This window comes from Lynx canadensis, chromosome A3, assembly GCF_007474595.2.
Source record: "Lynx canadensis isolate LIC74 chromosome A3, mLynCan4.pri.v2, whole genome shotgun sequence".
NCBI lineage: Eukaryota > Metazoa > Chordata > Mammalia > Carnivora > Felidae > Lynx > Lynx canadensis.
In genome coordinates, this window is record NC_044305.1 from 42,376,644 (window position 1) to 42,399,107 (window position 22,464).

The following is a 22,464-nucleotide window of genomic DNA, read 5'->3' on the forward strand; positions in this document are numbered from 1 at the left end:
TTTTAGTGAGGGCTCCCTTTATGAATTGCTTACAGGAGCAAGGAGTTTCTTTGGGAGGGTGATGCCAGGAAGCCAGAGTGAGAGAAAGAGGAAGAGAGACGACTAAGGGAGGGAAGCCAACAAAGGGTATGTAGATGAGCTGAGGACAAGCAGGGCTCTGAGGGACTATAGAATTGCACCCCCGAGGTGAAGAGGCTGTTTACCAACTCCCACCCCTCACTGGCGCCCTCAGCAAGCACCCTGTCCAGCCTGCCAGTTCACACAGGTGGAGCATAGTCCTGAGGCAAAGAATGCCTCACCCCAGGCAAAGACACCTGGACAGGGTAGTGGATTCAGGCAGGTGCAACCCATAAACTCTGCCTCACCTGCTAACTGAGTCCCAATCCCAAAGGTGAGTGAATGCAGCCTGATCCCTCAAAGACACGACCTGACCTGTGCTTTGTGAAACCCCAGACAGCTCAGGTCTCACAGCAATGCTCCAATGTTCCAGAAATAGGCCAGAACTAGTGGGAGGCATGCCTAGCCACACAAAGATTTTAAGCAGAGGAGCCTCCTTTTCCTCTCCCTTAATCCCAGTGGTGCTCCTCTGTAACAACTTCTGCTGGTGCTAACTGCTTAAGGGGCTCAGAAGTCTGGTCCCCATCATCCTGTGCCCATTAGGACACCCAGTGTCCTCTGGGCTTTACTGGAGCAGCACGAGGAATTCTTCATGAGGAAGCCCTGGACTGTTACTCAAGAATCACAATAAAAGTGGAATTTCATCCTCCTAGACCTTACAAATTTATGGGAAACATTTCTGGATGGCAATTCCAGAAGTTGGCTGTTTTTTTTGTTGTTGTTGTTGTTGTTGTTTTTATTTTATTTTTTTATTTTTTTTATTTTTTTTTATTTTATATATGAAATTTATTGTCAAATTGGTTTCCATACAACACCCAGTGCTCATCCCAAAAGGTGCCCTCTTCAATACCCATCACCCACCCTCCCCTCCCTCCCACCCCCCATCAACCCTCAGTTTGTTCTCAGTTTTTAACAGTCTCGTATGCTTTGGCTCTCTCCCACTCTAACCTCTTTTTTTTTTTTTTTTAGAAGTTGGCTAGTTTTTATTACTCTAAATGAACCATACCTTTCCAGAGAAGCTTTCTTGCGGGTTTCTGAGCTAGGGATGTCTAGAGCGCCACCTGGTGGTGATCTGGGATCATTGCTAGTCCCTGGCAGTCTGGAGGTGTCCCATCACCGGCGCCCGAGGTCTTGTTCCATGCCCTTCCTCAGTCCTGTGTCTCTCTTCATCCTGTCCTAAAAAAAAAAAAAAAAAAAAAGGTTTCACTTAAGGGGATGTAGAATCTTAGTCCAGAAATAGGAAAGTGGAGATAAGATGATAAAATGGGTCCTCTGAAGGGAAAAAAGGAAAAAATCATATAGCATCTCTTTATCTGCCTATTAGCCTGTTGGGTTTCTCTTTTCTTCATAAACTTTGTTCACTTTTCCACTGGGGTTCCTGTCTTTTTCTTGTTGATTTGCATGTGTTTTTGGTATGTCCTAGATCTTAGCTCCTGGTCGGTTACAGTCAGTGCAAATATCTTCTCCCAAACTTTCACGTGAGATCATTAGTCCGTCTGGATTCCACATTTGCATGTCATGCTGGCTTGGGATCCAGTTATATTTTTCTCCCAACATGACGCCAATATCATCCATTCAGTAATCCATCCTGTCCCTTTGATTTGTGGTGCCATCTTCATCATGTTTCAAGTTCCCGTGCATATATGGTTAGTCCCTGGGTAAATATAATTTAGATAAAACCTCCTAGCAAGTGTAAATTAGGAAGTGTAGCCACACTCCTTGTACTGCTGGGCCTTTGTATCTGCTCTTCCCTCATCCCAGAATACCTCCCCTATAGGCTTTACCCGGCCACCTCTTTATCCTGCACTTCTCAGGTTCCCCATTGTTACCTTCAGCATCACCTCCAGACCAGCCTTCTCATCTACACTTGATAAAGCATGCAGTTTTTTCTTCCTGGCACTAACCACTGTCCAGTTATTGCCCACATTCTTGTACATGGTTATGTGATCAATATCTTTCTCCCCAGGCAGAAAACAGCCTGCTTGAGGACAGGGGCCTTGTCTGTTTTCTCTCACCTCAGCACCTAGAACAAGGTCTGGCACCCAGCAGATGCTCAGAGCCTATTTGCTGAGTGATGGGAAGCAAAAAAGGAATACAGAGAAGGAAGGGTCAGTGAATAAACCCATGATAAGCAGTAGAGATTAATCACTGGACAGAAGAATGGATGGATGAATGGAGTTGTAAGATTAAGGGCATTAGGATCTAAGGACCCAAAGCCGATAGAATTTCTACCAGGAAGCAAAAGTATCTTGTCTTCCACCAGTACCATCTCACCTTTGCTATTTTATCCCAATCAAATTAGTTCCAAGGAGACTTGAGCCTTCTTATATCCTCTCCCCTCTTCCCTCCCTTCCAAGGGCACCATGATAATGTTCTAAGTGCTGGCATCACCAGTAGGAGCTGCCCCAGGGCCCACCATTGAAAAAGGGACAGGGGACCCCTTTATACCTATGCCCTAAGCCGCTCCAGGCTGACGAGTATCACGACCGTCCATCGACCATAATATAACACCATTCAGGTGTTACAAATAGAGTGTGTAAATTTCCAGGGGCTCATCATTTCCACCTATTCATTAGAATCTCAAAATCTTGGGCCCCAAAGATCCTTTAGTCCACAAACCCACAGATACTTGCATAAGGGTAGCAACAATATAATAATAATAGCAATAATAATAGCAGCAGTAGTAGTAAATAACACATTATTTACTCTTCCAATGTGTCAGTGCGATGCACAACTCTTTACTCAACTCTTTACACAATCTTATCATGCATAATTATATATGTATATATACATACATATATACATATACGTACACATACATGTACATATACATATGTACATATATGTATATATACATACGTATGTGTACGTATATGTATATGTATATGTACATATGTATATGTATATATACATATATAATGATGCATAAGATTGTGTAAAGAGTTAAGAGTTTTGCATATATAATATATATAACTATATTATATATAATATATAATAATTATATAAATATATATAAATATAAATATATAAATATATAATAATAATTATTATACTATTTATTATATATTAACATATTATAATTATATATATTTATATATATATATATATATATATATATATTCGTATCCCTCTTTTACAGAGAACCAAACTGGGGCCACACAGCTTGTAAGCTATAGGATAATTTTGCACCTAGAATGCCCTAAGCCAGAAATTCTACCATTGACCCCCTACACTAAAATGCTTGAACAACTTCTCTTTTCCTACTTTTCCGATAGTCTGGATCCAGCCTGGAACGACACACCTCCAGCAACAGGAAACTCACTCCCTTCCAACACAGTCCACTCTGCCTTTGGAGAGGTGTGACTTTGAGAAACTTCCTCCTTAAAACTAGCTCTCTCTTTGATTTCTGTTGCCTTTTTTCACGGACACAGTTGTTACCACCTCTTCGAGATGACACATTGCAGGGAGGGAGGAAAAATTCCAATTAGTCTGGTTCCTAAAGAGTTAACACTCTGTAACATGTAAACCCATACATATGACATGTTCCAGAAGTGCTCACCTTGAAGCTTTAATAACTTCAAAACTATGTGTATTTGAAGATTTAATTATTTACATTTCCTTATCCACTTGCTTACTTTTATGAATTTTGAAGAAAAAAATTAATTTCCATTTTTTGACTTTGAAAATGCCATTATTTAAGTAACTCTTTAAGAAAATAACCTAATTCTTTTCTTACTTTTGATTTTTAAGTGTTTAACATCTTCGATCAAAGGGATTAAGACAAAGAATTAAAATTAAAAATATAGTATTCAAACTTTGCAAAAGCAAAATAAAATGCACAAATATAAATAATGAACCCTTCAAATGACGTTCCTTGCGAATTTGTCAGATTTATACTTCTGAGATTATTAAAGCTCAAAAACTGCACCGCGCCTTAGGAGATGCTGTCTCTTGCTGACAATCCGTTCCAGGGCTCCACAGTGACTGTTGGGTGCCTACCATGTCCCCAGTTCCGCTGTGGGTGGTGGGACAGAGCTGCGAGCCAGCCAACAAGACACCTGTCTCCACGTAGTTTACAAGCCGTGACTGAAGAAGAATGAGCACGTGAACAAGATAATATCAGACAATGGTGGCCGCTATGAATAAAACAAAGTAAGGTGGCAGCGAATAAGATGAGGGCACAGTAGCTGATTAGTGGGCGGGCCTTACAGCACCACACCTGGGCTTCCACGGAGGTCCTCAGAGCCACCCCAGGGTAGGGCCAGTCCAGGTGGGATTGGCCTCACCTGCCATTCTTGCTAAGCCAGAGCATTCAGATTTATGCATTGAGTTTTGGAAATGGGATCTCCTTTGTTCAAAGGTTCTGAAAAAGAGTTTGAAAAACGCACGGTTGACCGTTAACAAAATACCCTGAAATTCCTCTGCAGCAATGAATTGCTTTCCCATATTTGGCCAGTAGAATTCTTAACATTTCACTGAGTTCACAGGTACTTTATCCGAGTTTTAAAAGAAACCGATGAAAATCACATATTAGCACATGATGAACATGTTTTCAGATCCTTTAGACCTAGATCAGCATGAATTCCCTCCTGGGCCTGCAGATTAATATTCATGAGCACAAAAGGTGGTGATTAGCAACACTGAGGTTTGCTGGCAGGTGCGGCTTTGCCAGTGTCGGGTACAAGTTCCCCTTTTGTAACATGAGCAGAGATAGAAAGGATTTAGCTCAAATCCCCGGGCCTTGCAGCTCTTAGAGAAGGAAGTCACAGTGTCCCCATCGGTCATTAGTGCAGTGATCAGGACTGCAGGGTGGGGGGGTAGGAATCTTGACGTGCACTGGGTTTCTCCATGCCATTGAATCACACCAGCTGGTAGAGAGCATTTTACAAATGTGAAGACACCAAGTCCTAGCCCCCTCGGCTCCCCTCTCTCCCTCTGGCTCTCGCCCTTACTCTCTTGCCTTCCCTTATTCTTTCTTTCTCTGTCTCTGTCTCTCTGTGCCCCTCTAACTCCTACAGCATCCAGGGACAGAGGAGAGAGAGAACCCTCAGGTCACCCTGAGCCTCTGTCTTGGCTACTAATGGTGCAGTCGCTTGCAAAAATGAACGCTGTATCTCATTCAATTAATGCACGCCTCATTCCTCCTGAGCTTAACTAGATTAAAGGAATGTCGGGAGCCTGGCCCCAGAATATGAATGAGAGCCTTGCTCCCAGTCTGTGGCGGCCCTTGACTCCCTGGACTCTGAAACAGTCAGAAGATTAATGCACAGCAGCTCTGATGTTCTGTGCAGCACAAAGAGAGCCAGGGAGGGCAGGAAGAGGAAGAGGCAGAGACACCGGAGCTGCTTAGAGAGAGGGTAAAGGGCAGATCTGGATGCGCCACACTGGCTGTGGTGCAGTGGATGAAATCCAGTGGATGAAATCCAGTGTTGCCATCGGTTGGCATCTGGGACAGTCCAGATCCACTTTGGCAGGGCTGAATCTCTTTCACCTTCCAGCTGAAGCAGGCTGTTCAGTTCCGGCCATCGACCCTGTACACAAGTTCAAGACCATTTGAGTTTTCTCCTTGCAGGCAGGTGAATACCAGCCTCTCTGCGAGGTTTCCCTGCCCACAAGGTGGGCATGGCGTCTCGCCAAAAGCAGCTGCACTATTTGCTTTACTGTTGTCGAACAAATTTTTTTAAATAAATAAAATTACAGGTAGGGCCAAAGCAAAATGTGACGCTTTAGATGTCCTATCCCTTATAAAATGAACCGTAAAACTTAGCTTCTGGAAAGTTCAAACCAAAGATTTTCCTCATTCAGTATGAGCTTCTCCCAAGAGAAAGGATGCTAACTGATAATTGGATATTTGTTGGCAAGAATAGTGACCTGATTTATGGGTAGAGGACGGGAAATCTCGACATGTTATTATTTGTTCTTCTGGACCTGTCCTTTCTGTTAGGGAAAAAAAATCAATTCAAGTAACGACACTATACATCTATTCACCAAATATTTATTAAGCTTAAAATAATGCTGATCACCTAGAACACAAGAAAAGAACAAAATGGACACATGCCCTGTACTCAAAAGATTTTGCTGTGTAGTGATGACTGTGTTGACGCAGAAGAGCTATGAAGCAACTAAAAGCATTTATTTGGGTCTCAGAGATCGCAGTCCAGGAGACACAGAGTCGACTGAAATGCAAGCGTGCTCAGAACCGAGAGTGGGGAGTGCAGGCTTCAACAGGCAAAAACCACAAGGTCCAACTTGTTTTGGAAGCATTATCTTTGGCACTAACAGTGTTAAACTGACTATCTAAGGTTGGCTATTCAGCTAACAAATGCTATATTATGTCTATTTCAGTCTAAAGTAAAAGGATGTTTTCCAGGAGGTGGTGAAGGTGCAATCAACAAATTGTCATTGACCGAAGTCAAAAGTCGGCAGTGGCTTCCAAAAATGGAAACAAGAGCCGTGCAGAGACTTTGCCTCCTCCATGTCCTCCCCACCCCCTATTTTGGATGACTCTCTTAGCAGTGCTTGCTTTAGGTTGTAATCTTCCACAAATGAGACTCACAAGCAAATAATTATACTGGAAGGCTGAAAGTGTGGTGCTCACAGGGGATGCCAGATCCGGAAAGACTGCTGGGGAAATGCCTACTAAACACATACGTTAGTCAGGAGAAGGAGGAGCACTGGGGGAAGTTGTATGCAAGGACAAAGGGTAGCTATGGGACACTAAGGAGGGAGGAGAGACCCTTAGAGAGAAGACAATTTCATGTCAGCATCACAAGCCCTGCAAGGACCTGGGTTGTCCTTATTTAAATGTTATGCTATGTTAGAGAGAGATGTTTGTGCAATCATGTCTTTTGGCCATGGTAAATATAGGTAAGAGGTGTCAGGATCCAGGTTTTGACGGTGTAGAGCCCGGCCCCTTTACTTCCTGACTCCTGTGGACAGAACAACTTAGGTCAGCAACTCTAACATTCTAGGCTGCTTAGCACAGAAGAGAAATAGCGTGTCAGGCAGAGAACAGTATGACATGGCACCAAGCAGCAATGTCTGGAGGGTAGTAGTAGGGCAAAATGCCCATCCCAGTGGCGGCTGCTGCATTCACCCTGGAGAGGCTTGTTCTGGACAGCCGGAAGGTGGTGTGAACTGTGGACGCCCACAGGCATGTCCCTTCTGCATCCGTTTGTGCAGCTCAAGCTTACCCACACACACTCGTGGACTGCAGGACTCAAATTTTTTAATGTCCCAGCAAGAAGTCGCTCCTACAGGTTATTGGAGTAGCACAAACTTTACCAAGGTAACATAGGGGAGAAAGAGGAGGGGGTTGTATCATGCACCCCATTTCCAGGATATTTCAGAATTACCCATACAATATTTCTGTCCTCCCCACAGCCCCTTCTAGCTACCATGCAACTTGGGAATCATCTTTTTCTGACTCCGTCGATCTTTGCACTGTCCCTATTCCTCTCTCTGCCCCTTAACCTCTAGGATTTTCTCTTAAAATTTCAATATCAATTGAATTCCTCCCAGCCCACTGTCACGCACAGTGGGTTTATTTCCCCGCCCCCCTCCTCTGGCCCCTGGTCAATACCTAGTCACTGGAGGCTGAGCTTCCACCTAGAAATAGACTTGTCGGGGCACCTGGGGGGCTCAGTCGGTTGAACATCGACTTCAGCTCAGGTCATGATCTTGTGGTTCCCAAGTTCAAGCCCTGTGTCTGGCTCTATGCTGACAGCTCAGAGCCTGGAGCATGCTTTGCGGAGTCTGTGTCTCCCTCTCTCTCTCTGTCCCTCCCCTGCTCGTTTACTCTCTCTCTCTCTCCCTCTCTTTCTCTCTCAAAAATAAATAAAACATTAAATTAAAAAATAAAAAAAGAAATAAAAGAAATAGACTTATCAAGAGGTGCCTAAGTGACTCACTCAATTGAATGTCCAACTCTTCATTTCAGCTCAGGTCATGATCCCAGGGCCATGGGATAGAGCCCCACATGGGGCTCCACGCTGAGATTCTCTTTCTCTCTCTCTCTTTCTCCCTCTTCCCACCCCCTGCTCACATGCACGTGCTCTCTCGCGCGCGCTAAAAAAAAAAAAAAAAAAAAAAAAGAGAGAGAGAGAAAAGGAAATAGACTTATCAAGGAATCTCTTCAGCAAAGGTGGCCTCTCCCCATTAGAAATTCTAGTAAAGTTTCCAGTGGGAAAAAATTTCTTCAGTTATATAAGGAAAGGTGTGGGTGGAGTCCTAAAAGGATTGAGTGGGACAGTGTATGTGTCGTTCTTTTAGCCTCTAAAGGTGTAGCCCACACAGCCTGAGGTTGGACTCCAGATTCTGCAGCGTCCCCCAGGACACCCAGGTGGCAGGCCCTCCAATCACACCCAGGACCTGAGCCCTCATCACCCCTCCCCCATCTCCAGTGCACTGGGGGACCAAAACATGGTGTTTCCCTGTCCAACTGGGTCCACAGGTATCCGGATGCTAGACCAGCCATTCATGACAGACATCATTGAGGCCTCTTCCATCAGCCACATGCCTCAGCTGATCGACATCTACAGTGCCAGCTGGGGCCCGACAGACAACGGGAAGACAGTGGATGGACCCCGGGAGCTCACGCTTCAGGCCATGGCCGATGGCGTCAACAAGGTAAGATCATTCCTGCGCCCACCAGGCCCAGGTCCTCTGGAGGGAGGGGTGGAGGGTGGGGTGTCCAGTGGAGGTGATGAGAATGAAACAAGGAGCAGGGAATGGGGCAGAGGTGGGGCTGTTACCCTGTGCATTAGCTCAGGGCATCCAAGAAATGGACCCCCAAACAGGGTTAGCCATGCAGATTTATCAGAGGGGACTCCTTTAAAGGGCAAAGGGGAGGGGGAGTAAGGTGGCGGGGGTGCCTTCAGATGGTGATGTTAGTCTGACCCCTGTGAAGACCGGGGAGGAAGGACGGCCACCCTGGGGTCTGTGTTGGCACCCCCACCTTGCCACACAACAGTTGGGAGCAGCCCCCAGGCAGTGGAGTCTGGGTGCAAACGGGGTGGTGGATCCACGATATTCCAATGGCAGGGCTGTGAGCCACAGGATTTCCAGGTTGCCCATCCCTGGGATTAGCCCAGGAATGGACAAACTCAAGGAAAAGAGACCAAGGCAGAGCCCCCAAAGGGAGGACAGCCAGGTCAGCGACCAATGGAGGGGAAGTTGGTACCCTCCATGCTTCTCAGAGTAGGGGTCACATCGGACAAGACCTGAGCCAGGCCTTGGGATCAGTCTTCTGGGTTCAGGTCCCATTTCCATCAGTCAGCATCTGGGTGTATCTGCAAATGACTTGACCTCGCTCGCTGCGCCTCTGTTTTCTTGCCTGTAAAATTGTGATAATCCTACATTTCTCCTGGGATCATTGTAAGATGTAAATGAGATAAATATACCAGTGTTTGGTAGTGAGAAGTGCCCCGGGAAGGGTTGGTGTTGATCCAGGCCATTGTGGACGCTTAACCTGTCCCCCCAAAACTTTGTGGAGTAAATCACAGGGTTTTGTTTTTGTTTTGTTTTGTTTTGTTTTTTTCACTAAGCTTGTGAATTTTATGTGTCAAGAACTCAGGGCACATTGGGGATGGCCTGTCCCAGCTCTAAGAGTCCTGGGCCTCGGATAGAAGTCTCCAGATTTGAATTGCCAAACTGTTGAGTCTTCTAGTGCCCTTGAGATGTGCCAAATTATCGCCATTTGTGCCACAACACCAACCACTCGAGAGTACTTAATCATTTTGTTTTATTTAGTGTTTTCTTCAGGACTGGACTTACCATCAGGTGATAGTGATACCCTCTTGATGCTTTTAGTTTGCCTATCTAACCAGCCATGGGCAGGAGTTGCATTTTCCCAAGATTACAACAATGGTGGGGCGCCTGGGTGGCTCAATCAGTTAAGCATCCGACTTCAGCACAGGTCATGATCTCACAGTTCGTGGGTTCGGGCCCCGCATCAGGCTCTGTGCTGACAGCTCAGAGCCTGGGACCTGCTTTGGATTCCATATTTCCCTCTCTCTCTCTGCTCCTCTCCTGCTCAAACTCTGTCTCTATCTCTCAAAAATAAAATAAACATTAAAAAACATTTTTTTTTTAAAGATTACAACAATGGTGTGTAGAGTGAGAGTAACCAGGTCCTCACTGAGGGAAAGACAAGTGTGTGAGGTTTAGTATATGCACTTTTGCAAATGCCTTTTAGGAATTTTTAGAAAGTCTGCTTCTTGGATTTTGGCCAATTTCAAATGGATGAAATGGATATGGCCATATTTGGATATATAAACTAGCACTGCTACAAATTAAGTGCAAAATGCATCTGTTTTATGTTTATCTTTGTTATTTATGGTCTATGTGAAATATACATGAACCTATTATTTACACATTTATATCACTAAAATAGGTATGGGTATGAAACACCCGAAATATAACAGTAGCTTAGACAGGTAAAAATATTGAAGAAAATTAGAGTGGACAACTAAGTAGCATAATGCCCTCAAGGTCTATCCAAGTTGGCACAAATGGCAGGATTTCCTTCTTTTTATTGCTGAATAATATTCTGGTGTGTGTGTGGGGGGGTGGTATATATGTATGTGTATATACAGTATTCTCTTAATGCATTCGTGCATTGATGGACACTTAGGTTGTGTCCATTTCTTGGCTAGTGTAAATAACGCTGACGTGAAATAGTGGTGCAGGTATCTAAAGATAGTAATTTCAGGGCCACCCGGGTGGCTCAGTCGTTTAAGCATCTGACTCTTGAGCTCAGCTCAGGGCTTGAGCTTAGGGTCATGAGTTCCAGCCCCACTTTAGGCTCCACACTGGGCATGGAGTCTACTTAAATAAATTTTTTAAAAAATAGTACTATCATTTCCTTCAGATTATCCCAGAAGTGGGGCTGCTGAATCATATGGTAGTTCTGTTTTTAATGTTTTGAGGAGCCTCCATACTGTTTTTCATAGTGGCTGCACCAACTTACGTTCCCACCAACAGGGCACAGGGGTTCACTTTTCTCTGCATCCTCACCAACACTTACCTTTTTGATAATCGTGAAGGCAACTTTTTCTATACGTTTCCTAAGGTCAGAGAACAGGTCTTTTCCTCTCCAGCTAGTCTCAGAAACTGGCCTAGTGCTTGCAAAGTGGATCAGCTGTTCAATAAGTAGATGTGGAATTAATACATGAATGAAATTGGATGGTTGAAAGATTAAAAGTCCTATAGAAAACTGTACCTGTGGTGAACGTCAGTGGTGCCCACTACGTCCCCTTTATCGGGTGGGGGTGAGGTGGGGAGGGGGAACCCCCCAGCTACAATGACTCACACAGCTGCCCCTTCCCTGTAGAATTGCCCTAGCTGATGGGAGGCTTTCATCCAGATGGTTATGCCCACACACACACCCAGGAGGCAGCCCACAGCCAATGATTGATTCAGGGAGAAGAGGCCAGACCACTTGGCCCCAGTAGGTACCACTCCGTGGTGTAATGTATGCTCCAGAGACCCCAGTGACACAGGCCAAGCAAGGGTTGACTTTGCTTGAGAGCACACCGTTTTGAGGTTCCTACCTCGTCTATCTTGTTTCACTCCCTCATTGACACATTTCCCCTTAGTGCATGTTCTTAATACACCTGGTGAGCTCAAGTCCCTGCCTTGGGCTCTGCTTCTAGTGAACCCATTCTAAGACATTAGAAATGAGGTTCATTCTTTCCCTTGGCTGCCAGGAAGCTCAGAACTAAGTTTGGGCCTAACAGTGTGGGTTTTTTTTAGGCTAAGTCTTCTCCTATCCCATTTTCTCCCCTCTGTTCACCAACCATGGCCTCAAAAATCATTCCTTAACTTTTGTTCTCATGTCCTTTTTCATATTTCTATGGAATCCAAACCTATGAATACTATGAAGTATAAAATTTGTAAAAGAATTGCTTAAATGAGTTCAATTTGATTTGATTAAATTAAGGTGTAAATTTTAACTTTGGGATCCTCAAATTGTTTCTTGCTTCCGCAATTCCTAGTCTTAATGGACTAAACCATCTCAATGGACAAAAATCAACAGTGTCTGGGCCCTAAATAGTAAACAGTAGGTCAAACAAAGTGCAGCCCCTTAGAGAGGGGCTCAGCTGACTTTGGCCCACAGGCCAGACCCAACGCACTAGCTGTCTTTGCAAATAAAGTTTTATTGGAACACAGCCAGGCCCCTGTGTCTTTCCATCCATGATTTCTCTCCCGATCACGGCTGTCACAGGCTCCACACCCAGGGAAGCACCTGGGGCACTGGATCATCAGAACCCTGGGCTCTTCTGCTGGCCTGTCCCCATCTTCATTTTCACTAGACAGCCAGCTTGCATGACAAGAGGTGTGCTTCTGCTGCAGGGACTTTTTTAAGGACTGGGATGAGCAAGTTAGAGAGCTGAGCTTGAGAGCTGGGAGGCCAGAATTCTCATCTCAATCCTAACCCTTTCTGGCCATAGGACTTCAGATTAGTCCTTAGCTTCTTTGTGCCTCGTTTTCTTCTTTGGTAAAATAATCCACATCAGTGGTGCTCAAAGTGTGACCACTGGCCCACCTGCAAGTTCGTGAGAAATGCAGAGGCTCCGCCCCACCCACCCACCTGATACATCAGAATTTGCATTTTAGAGGCACCTGGGTGGCTCCATCCGTTAAGCGTCCGACTTCAGCTCAGGTCGTCATCTCACTATTCATGAGGTCAAGCCCTGCATCAGGCTCTGGGCTGACAGCTCAGAGCCCGGAGCCTGCTTCAGATTCTGTGTCTCCTTCTCTCTCTGCCCCTCCCCCCGCTCATGCTCTGTCTCTGTCTCTTCCTCAAAAAAAAAATAAACATTAAAAAAAAATTTTTTAGGGGTGCCTGGGTGGCTCAGTCGGTTAAGCAGCCGACTTCGGCTCAGGTCATGATCTCACGGTCCGTGAGTTCGAGCCCCGCGTCGGGCTCTGTGCTGATAGCTCGGAGCCTGGAGCCTGCTTCTGTTTCTGTGTCTCCCTCTCTGCCCCTCCCCCATTCGTGCTCTGTCTCTCTCTGCCTTTCAAAAATGAATAAATGTTAAAAAAAATTTTTTTTTAATTTTTTTTAAAGAGTATTTGCATTTTAACAAGGTCACACTCAAGTTTGAGAGGTGCTACTCTAACTGACTTCTAGAAAATGTATCCGGTAACCCTAAGATACTAAGACCACAAGATAATATGGTTTTAAAAAATCCCCAGTGCTGGAGTGCCTGGGTGGCTCAATCAGTTAAGCTTCCGACTCTGGCTTTCAGCTCAGGTCATGATCTCACGGTTCATGGGTTTGAGCCCCACATCAGGCTCCGCAGCTGGCAGCATGGAGCCTGCTTGGGATTCTCTCTCTCCCTCTCCCCCACCCCTCTGTCTCTCTCTCCACCCCACCCCCACTCATGCTGTCTCTGTCTCTCTCAAAATAAATAAAACTTAAAAAAACATCCCCAGTGACTAGGAAAAGGCGGCAGAGGTGACTCGTTTTCTGGAACACTGCACAACCCTATCCAGGTGGTATGTTGAAGGGATTGATTACCAAGCCAGATGCTCTGGTTTGTCTCTGAGCTGCAGGAGCAGGGGCCCAGTGGCTCAACTTCAGGGGTTTCTTATAGGGATGCACGAGGAGAGACAAGGGCACTGAGGGGGGATTCAGGCAGAACCTCGTACAAGCTGGGACCAGACAGACGTTCTGGACCCAGCGTGGCTGCAGGGCTCCAGCCACGAGAGTGTGTGGAGATTCCCACTGGGGCTCCACGGTCGTGGGTCTTGGCCATGCTTATAGTTCCTGTCTCTCACTGGCTCTGTGTGTCCTTCTCTGAATCCACTTTTCCTCTTGCTTGGGGCTTATGTTCATGTGCTCCTTCTACGTGGACATGACGCCGTTAGCATTCTTGTTTGTCACAACCTGTCAGGCTCTATTCCAACTGCCGTTTGCTCCCCTCCAATGCCTGAGGGGGAATCTTGACCCCAAATTAGGGGAGACACTTCTCTCTCTGGTGGGCTCCAAAACTAGCAAATATGGTTCTGTTGGAAAGGTTTAGAACTTGAAGGGTCAGAGATCAGTCAGAAGGTTGCTAACAGAGCCCCTTCTTTTCCATTCCAGTAATGTCAAGTGGCAGTTGTCTACCCCCACACTGGCTTTTCAGACCTCTGATGGAGAAGTTTCTTCTAAACCGTTGAAATCCTCCAGAAGTCTCAATAGAAATATAACACCATGTTTCTTCTCTGTCATGGGCTGGATTTTCCCCGCCCCCCCAGTCAAAACTCATATATTGAAATCCTAACCCCCCCCCATATCTCAGAAGGGACCTTATTTGGAAATAGGGCCATGAAAGATGTAATTAGTTAAGATGAGTTCATTCTGGAGCAGGGTGGGCCCCTAATCTGATACGACTGATGTCTGTGTTAAAAAGGTACTTTAGGGGCGCCTGGGTGGCTCAGTCGGTTAAGCGTCCGACTTCGGCTCAGGTCATGATCTCACAGTTCGTGGGTTCGAGCCCCGCGTCGGACTGTGTGCTGACAGCTCAGAGCCTGGAGCCTGCCTCAGATTGTGTGTCTTGTGCCTTCCTTTCTCTCCGCTCCTTCCCTGCTCACGTTCTGTCTCTCAAAAATAAATAAGCATTTTTAAAAAATCATGTTATAAAAAACATGATTTTTTTTTATATTTTTGGACACAGATGCACAGGAAGAGTGCCAAGAGAACATGAAGACAGAGATCAGGGTGATGCCTCTACAAGTCAAGGAACACCCAAACTTGTCAGTAGCTAGGGGAGAGGCATGGGACAGATTCTCACTCCCAGCCTTCAGAAGGAACCAGCCTTCTCAACACCTTGACTTTGACCCTCCAGAATGTCTAGACAATATATTTCTGTGGTTTACACCACCCAGTTTGTGGTATTTTCCTACAGCAGCCCTAGAAAACCATACACCTTTCAGTCTTAGAAGGGATAGTCAAAAAAAGAGATTTCGCCAGACTCGAGCAGTGCAGAAACAGTATGGTCACCTTTTTTAGTTACTCTTGATGTCACCTGACTCCCTTTTTGAAAGCCAAGATGGCTGACCGTTGATCCCATTACAACTCATTCTCATCTGGCACCTTGACAGTCATCTTTCCTTCATTCTCTAATATCGTTCCTCAGAAGAGAAGCTTGCAAAAATTCTCATGATGCCATTGACATTCAGCCCATCTGAGACAGCCACAAGGGCCCCTGATGCTTGAAAAGCACAGTTCAGTTTATAGAGGGGGCTTAGCGACAGGATCGAGGGGTGAGGGGGTAGGAGGCGATGGTGCTGCCCCATTTCAGTGCCATTTCAGTGCCTCAACCCTTGGGAGTTGTTAGGATGAAACTTAGACGCACAAGCAGCTTGTTTGCATATCGCACTGTTCACTGTGTGGCTGGAGATAAATGGTCACACATCCGAGCCCAGGACCGGGTGACAACAAGTCCCCTGGGGGACACTTGGCAGATGTCCAGCAGACATGGATTTCCACTGAGAAGCATTTTTTTGACACACAAGGCCGACAGAGAGACATGTAGGTGACATCCGCCCTCAGTCGCAATTTACAAATGCACAACGCATTCAATGCAGCACATCCCCCAGTGGCTCCTGTCATTTTCCACAACTTCTGAACTGTTCCCCGCATCTTAAGTCTGAGTATTTCTCTCTCCTCCATCTGTAGCCTCCCCTGTCACAACTAAAAAGGCCCTTTCAAGTGTGATTGTTCTGGAAAGCATGCCAACTGCTCCAAAACTTAAGAGAAAAATTGTTATGACTTATCTTCAGATGACAGCATGTAAATATTTTAGAAAGTGAAGTATAATGAAAAATACATGATTTCTCATTCGACTTTCGAAACCCCAAGCTGTGGGAGTGGTTCTTTCCTTGTTTCAGGGTGACAACTTGGGGGGAAAGAACTGTAGAATCTCGTGCATGGTGGTATATGATACATGAGCAAAGATCTCCTCTCAGTTATTTCAGTTGTCTGGTCTACTCTAAAGGAAAGTCCACCTCTGAAAGATGGTCTCCACCTAAACAAAGGAGTCAGACAATTACCTAGTGGACAAAGGTAGGTCTTATGCTTGTCTTTGAATGTTAGCATCCTGCAGGTAGGTTTTGTTTGACCAACATAGTAATGATAGAGGAAGAGGAAAAAGAGTCGAGAGACCTTTCTGGGGATGTGTTCTTCACCACAGACCTCCCCACTCCCAATTGTCTGACATTTGTTCTCCACATAAACATCACCGACCTGACTCCTTAGGGATTTGAGTTTGTGTCTCCTAAATTTGCTCAATGAATACTTGAGGCAGCAAGGAGCAGACAAGAAAAAAGAGGAGGCAACTTTTTATTCCCCTTTCTAGTCTACGTGTTGACCATATAGTAAAAGCATTTTTCACATCTTCTGTGGGAAGTAGGTGACAGTCCTAGACCCCTGAATTATGAAATAATCCAATAATCAACTTTTTTCTTAGTTTGGGAGCCCCCCCAAAAGCAGACGCTGAAACAAGGATTGTTCAAGTAGTTGCTTTGGGAGGCAAAGGGAACACCAGCAGTGAATGGGGAGGTGTGACAGGGAAGAAAGGGACCGGGAAAGTGTGTGTTACCACCAGCCAGCCACCACTGTGAACACCCTGAGTTCAGTCCCACCAGGAAGCTGGAAAACCACGTGGACCCTGAATCTATCAGAGGTGAAAATCCTGATCCACATAAATGCCACAGTACTTGCGGCCCCCCTGGGGCAGGTGTGCCCACCAGCTGTCAGCCTCTTGGGAGAAAGCCCTTCCACAAAGAGATGCCGATGTGGTGCTGGCATTCGGAAATCGCAGTGCACGGAAGGTCTAAGGGACGTGGGCCGACACCCACTGCCATCTGCTGCCATCTCGAGGGTGCAGGTTGACAAAACCTAATCTTAGGCTTGGAGTCATCGCTGTCTGGGTAATAAAGGACCAGTAAGGTGATGTGTTTGCTGGTCAGAAAGACGCAGCCTTTGCAGAGACTGGTGGAGTAACAGAGCCCAGACGTTGGGGACCACGGAGTCTGACGCTGTCCTGACAACCAGAAGGCAATTCCGACAACACAGAGGGCCTGAAAAGTGACAGTTGATTCATGAACTTCTTTCCGCATCTTGAGGAAGCACAGCCACCCAGGGTAACCCTGGTAAGTCTGTGGCTGGCTCTGACGGCTACACCCCAACCTCTTAGTAATCACAGTTCAGGATTGCTACCAGAGGGAATATTTAGAGACAAGGCTACAGAAATAGACAAGGCTACAGGAATATTTAAAGACGAGGCTACAGAAAGCCATCTGACAGATGAGACAGAGCACTGATTGTTTAGGAATCAATCCCTGTGGGATTTCGAAGGACCCAAGCACAGATCCCAGATCTTCGGGCTGGAATGCAGTAAAGAGAGATCACTTGCAAGAGTGTGGCTCGAAAGGAACCATCCAGGCAAGGGGGGCAGAAGGCTGCCTAGGGAGATGCTGATGAATTGGGTGTTGGCGAGGCAGAGCCCTGGTGCAGTCTTCTGAAACTTAATCAGAGCAGTGGGGCTGACACAGTGGCAGCAAATGTTGGGGCCTCTGGCAGGCAATGGATGCCTCCTGCCAAGGAGCTCTCAGGAACACTCCATGAGCCCTGATTTATGCTTTGAAACCAAGCAAAGCTTCACAGTTGAGCAGGAGCTGCCAAAATGTGGAGTCTGCAATCCATTCTCTGAAATGATTGTTGCACTTACAGTCCCCGTTATTTGTGATCAAGAGAAATGGAAGAAAAGGCTGGCAGGTTTTAGGTGAAACTTATTAAGTGCTGGCCAGCCATAGGCGGGATGGTCAACCATCTTGGTTTCCCATTTTTAACACTGAAAGTCCCACTTCCAAGGAGCTCCCAGTCCCAGGAGAACCAAGACCCTTGGTCACTCACCCTGTGGCCTTATTGGCGGCGGTGACTTATTTGAACCCAGTGAAAACACCAACCAGCTTAAGGGATTGACATGAATGTAAACCCTTCACCAACCCCCTTGACATCAGAAAGGTTAATCATGGTGTGTTTGGATCCTGCTAGAAATGAGACAGGATTGCATAAGGGTCTTCCTTCCTTCCTTCCTTCCTTTGCCATGGACACATGGCAAAATAGGTCATAATTAGAGGCAACAATAGGCGCCATTAAACATGGCCTTGAGGGAAGGATTTAATCAGAAGCCAAGGGCAACCATACCATCCATTGTTGGCCTTTCCAGGGATCATGACACCACCAGCACACTCTCGAACTCCCGTGGAACCCAATGGGGACATGGGGCAGACGCCGTGATCCTAGTGACTTGGCTGTGGCACACAGCTCCAGCCAGCCGTGGCTTCCTGCTCACCAGCCAGCCGGCCTCTCTGCTCCTCTGGGTGAGGACCTGCCAGGCTCCAGTGGAGTGTGCTCCCCAGTGTGCACACAGCCCAGACTGGGAGGACTTAACACCCCAGGGGCCACCACCCAGCTGCACTGTCCTGGTGGCAGGGTCACAGGGGCTCTCCAGAGAGGTTGACCCCAGCTCCCACAGGGAGAACCTGCTCATCAGCTCACACTCCGTTGGATGTTTCTCCCTTCCCTGTTTCCTGTCCCCCTGCCACTAACTTAGGCTTCTTGAAACCACCTCCCCCCAGATTAACTACCTGCTCCCTGGCCCTGGTCTCAGGGTCTTTTTATGAAGGAACACAAACTGAGACCAGTCCCTTTCTCCTACAGGTGAAGCCAGCAGCCTTCTGAAAGTAAGCGTAAGCGTAGCTCCTTACAGGAGGATCCACCGTCCCCATTTAAAGCCCTTTGTGAATTCACCACCACCTTCAACACGGAGTACAGAAAAGACTAGAAGTGACAAATAATGAACACACAAAACAGCTGCATGGAAATATAATCCAATCACTGATATTGTGGCACAGAGAGACTTTCTAAGCATAAAAGCAAAAGGAAAATATTTACCAAAACTAAGTAAGAAATATTACTACATAAAACCATTCAAAATTTCTGCAAGCCTGGTCATTGTTAAAGCTCAGCAATGGATCCGTGGGGATTCATTATACTATTCACTCTACTTTTGTTGTGCTTAATATTTTTCAGATTAAAAGGTTTTTATTCATCCCCCCAAATAAAAAGCAATTCAGTAGGTGGATAAGTTGTCAAAAGTAAGAATACACAATTTAGGAAAAATGAAAACAGCAGCTGCTCTAATATTATACAGATGGCCACTTGTGGCTTGGGATAAAAATTCCAGGGACTGCATTACACAGAGATTTTTTTTTTTAATGGTGCATCTGATATAACCCAAATTAAGGGGACATGATGAACTGTCAGTAAGGAGAGGCTACATTATGCTGTGGTAACAAATAGCTCCAAAAGCTCAGAAGCTTCAGACCACAAAGGTTTATTTCTCATTCAGCTACACATCACCATGGTCAATAGTGAGCACTGCTTATTACAGTCTCTCAGAGAACAGAGCTTGCATCTGAAACATTGCTAGTCACTGTGCCAAGGGAAAGAGGGTGTCCCACGGCATTTGGCCCTGACCAGTCAATGGTTCAGCCTAGAAATGACACTATGTATCAGTCACTGCCACTCAAAACTCATTAATTAAAATGGCTTACAGGACCCCACCCAACCACAAAGGGATGTCGTCACGGACCCAAACTGTGGACAGCTAGAAACATTTATCAGATAGCACCAATGACTACCACAATGCGCCCAGAACAACTTCTAGGTGACTCGAAAGGCAACTCAACAGTGATCCAGTGAGGACAAACACAATGTCAAAGATGTTTGTGAATAGTTTGAGTAAAATTGTTCAGTGAACTGTGAGTACAGAAAGGCAGTGTTTGCAAATCGATACATTGTTCTAGGCGGTAGTTAAAACAAGTATTTGCAAAAATTAATAGGTTTATGCAATATAGGGGGAAATTTTCTGTAAGTCAAAATGCAACATATAAAAGAAAAGATTGGGCAAATATATATGTAACATAAATGACAGAAATTTGGCTAAGGTCTTTAATATAGGAAAAGCTCTAACAAATCAAAAAGAATATGAAAGAAAAAATAGGCAAAGGATATTATCTTTATGGCTTGGTGCTTTGCTAACCTTATTCATAAAGCAGCAATACAAATGAGCAGTGAGAATGCAAGAAGATAAACTCAATGGTCATGGAAAAATTTATAACTCAAAACAACAAGGTACCATTTTTGCCCACCGAATTGGCAAAACTAGATTTTTTAAATGTAGGATTCTCAATCTTGAACCATGGGGGCTGATTGTGGAATTCTTACACACTGCTGGTGAAACAAATAAATTGTTCATACGCATTATAAATAGCAATCATATGGCAATATGGATCAAGAATCTTCCAACATTCATTCCTTTTTACCCTAAATTCCCCCTTTTAGAAATTCTGCCTGAGGAAATAAACAGAAATACAAAGACATATAAAATGATGTCCATCGCAGAACTTTAAAACTTAGAAACAGCCTTCCAGGTATATCTAGATAAAGGACTAAATAAATTATGGAATGGCTATTTAATAAGACTAATAAAAATTACAGTGTAGAGGAATATTTAATTACATTAGGAAATGTTACTGATATAATAGTGAATATACATTTGAAGCATTCTGGCCACAAAAGTGGATCTCTTTTATGATCCTAATTTTATCCCTAAACCTGTTCTTATACTTAGCATTTATATATCAACTTGGCAGGAATCCACAAAATATCACCAGGGATTTTTTCTATTGGTGGAAAATTAGAAAGGATTTTTATTTTCCTGTTCAGAGTCTAAATTTCAGTTATTCTACAATGAGTATGATTTTGCAATAAAAAATGTGATAACTTTTTTTTAAGTACGTCAATGTTGTATTAAGATGTCAAAGTGACTGGAAAATAAAAACTAGTCTAACTGAGTGTTTAGGAAGAGGCAACCTGTAACAGGCTTGCCTCCCTAGTATCTGCAAGCAGGTAATACCAGTGGGCCAGGGCCTGGTCTGGTCATTCGTCCAGGTCGCTACTGACTGGTGAGCAGGAGGGACCGACAAAGTGGATTTCCACCTCCTGGGACAGGTGATGTCCTGGGTGGGGGCACACAGAGCCATAGCACCAGTCTCTGGCTAGAACTTGACCTTAGCAGATGGTAAGCGATTTGTGACATTTTTATATTATGAGCAAAATAACAAAATCTGCATGAACTGCTAAGAAATTTGGGGGGAGTGACATCAGCACATGGCAGCATGAGAAATCTTTTGTTTCTCCCTTTAATTTGCAATGAGTAGGGCACCCATCACCCATCAGGGGTTCCTCAACAGCACATCAGGACTCCACAGAGAACCATACATCTGTACACTGAAGGTGGGTAGACTGGACCTCATGGAGGCAGGAAAACCAGGGGAACAGCAGCAGTGGTGCCTGTAAACCCAGTGACCCTGGCAGTGGCAGAGGCCTCCGAGACCGTGGTATCCCCAACAACCCTGGGCAGCAGCAGTACCCATGACCCTAGCAGACCCAGCCGCGCGCCAGCAACCCTGGAAACCTCAGCACTGGTGAGACGCTAGTGCACGGGTAACTATGACAGCCTCAGTGACCCCGCCAGAAGAGCAGGTGGTGGGTGGAAAGTGTGTGCTCCCAAATACAGCCGTAAAGCAGTTTAGGTAAGAGGGGAAAAAATTACACTATATCGCCACCTGCTGGAAAATAAAAGAAAGGTCTTTAATTCCCAACCGGTTGAACTGTTAAAATCAAAGTCAATAGAACTCTACCAAAATAGAAAGGCATCCATTACTTCAAATGTGTCAGCAGAGGCTCATCTCATCAAACACCATGAAAAATCACAGTAACATGGTATCACCAAAAGCAAATGGCAGACAGTTCTCCAGCAACCAATCTCCAAGTCACAGAAAATTAGGATCTAACTGATAGAGAATTCAAAATAGCTGGTTATGAAGAAAGTCAGCAAGCTAGAAGAACACTCAGAAAGTCAATTTAATGAACTGAGTAATGAAATAAATGAACAGAAGGAGTGCTTTGCCAAACAGACTCAAATTCTGAAACTAAAGAACTCAACAGAGGAAATGAAGAACACATTACAAAGTATTGGAAACAGAGCAAATGGGAGGGAAGAAAGAACAGGCGAGCCAGAAGATAGGAATCTAGAAATAATTCAGGTAATAGCAGAGAGAGAACTAAGATTTTTAAGAAGTGAAGAAACCGTACGAGAGCTATCAGACTCCCTCAGGGGGACCAACAAAAGAATTATGGATATACCAGAAGGAGAAGGGGACAGAAGGGTTATTTAAAGAAGTAATAGCTGAGAACTTCCCAAACCTAAGGAGAGAACTAGA

General features: G+C 45.1%; 1 protein-coding gene across 1 annotated transcript in view; it reads left to right on the forward strand.

Moving 5' to 3' along the window:
• Positions 1–22,464, forward strand: part of PCSK2 (proprotein convertase subtilisin/kexin type 2) — a 270,832-nt gene that overhangs the window by 219,402 nt on the left and 28,966 nt on the right. The window contains exon 8 of the mRNA XM_030310130.1: positions 8,570–8,745. Coding sequence (XP_030165990.1) covers positions 8,570–8,745 — 176 coding nt within the window. The remainder of the gene's footprint in view (positions 1–8,569; positions 8,746–22,464) is intronic.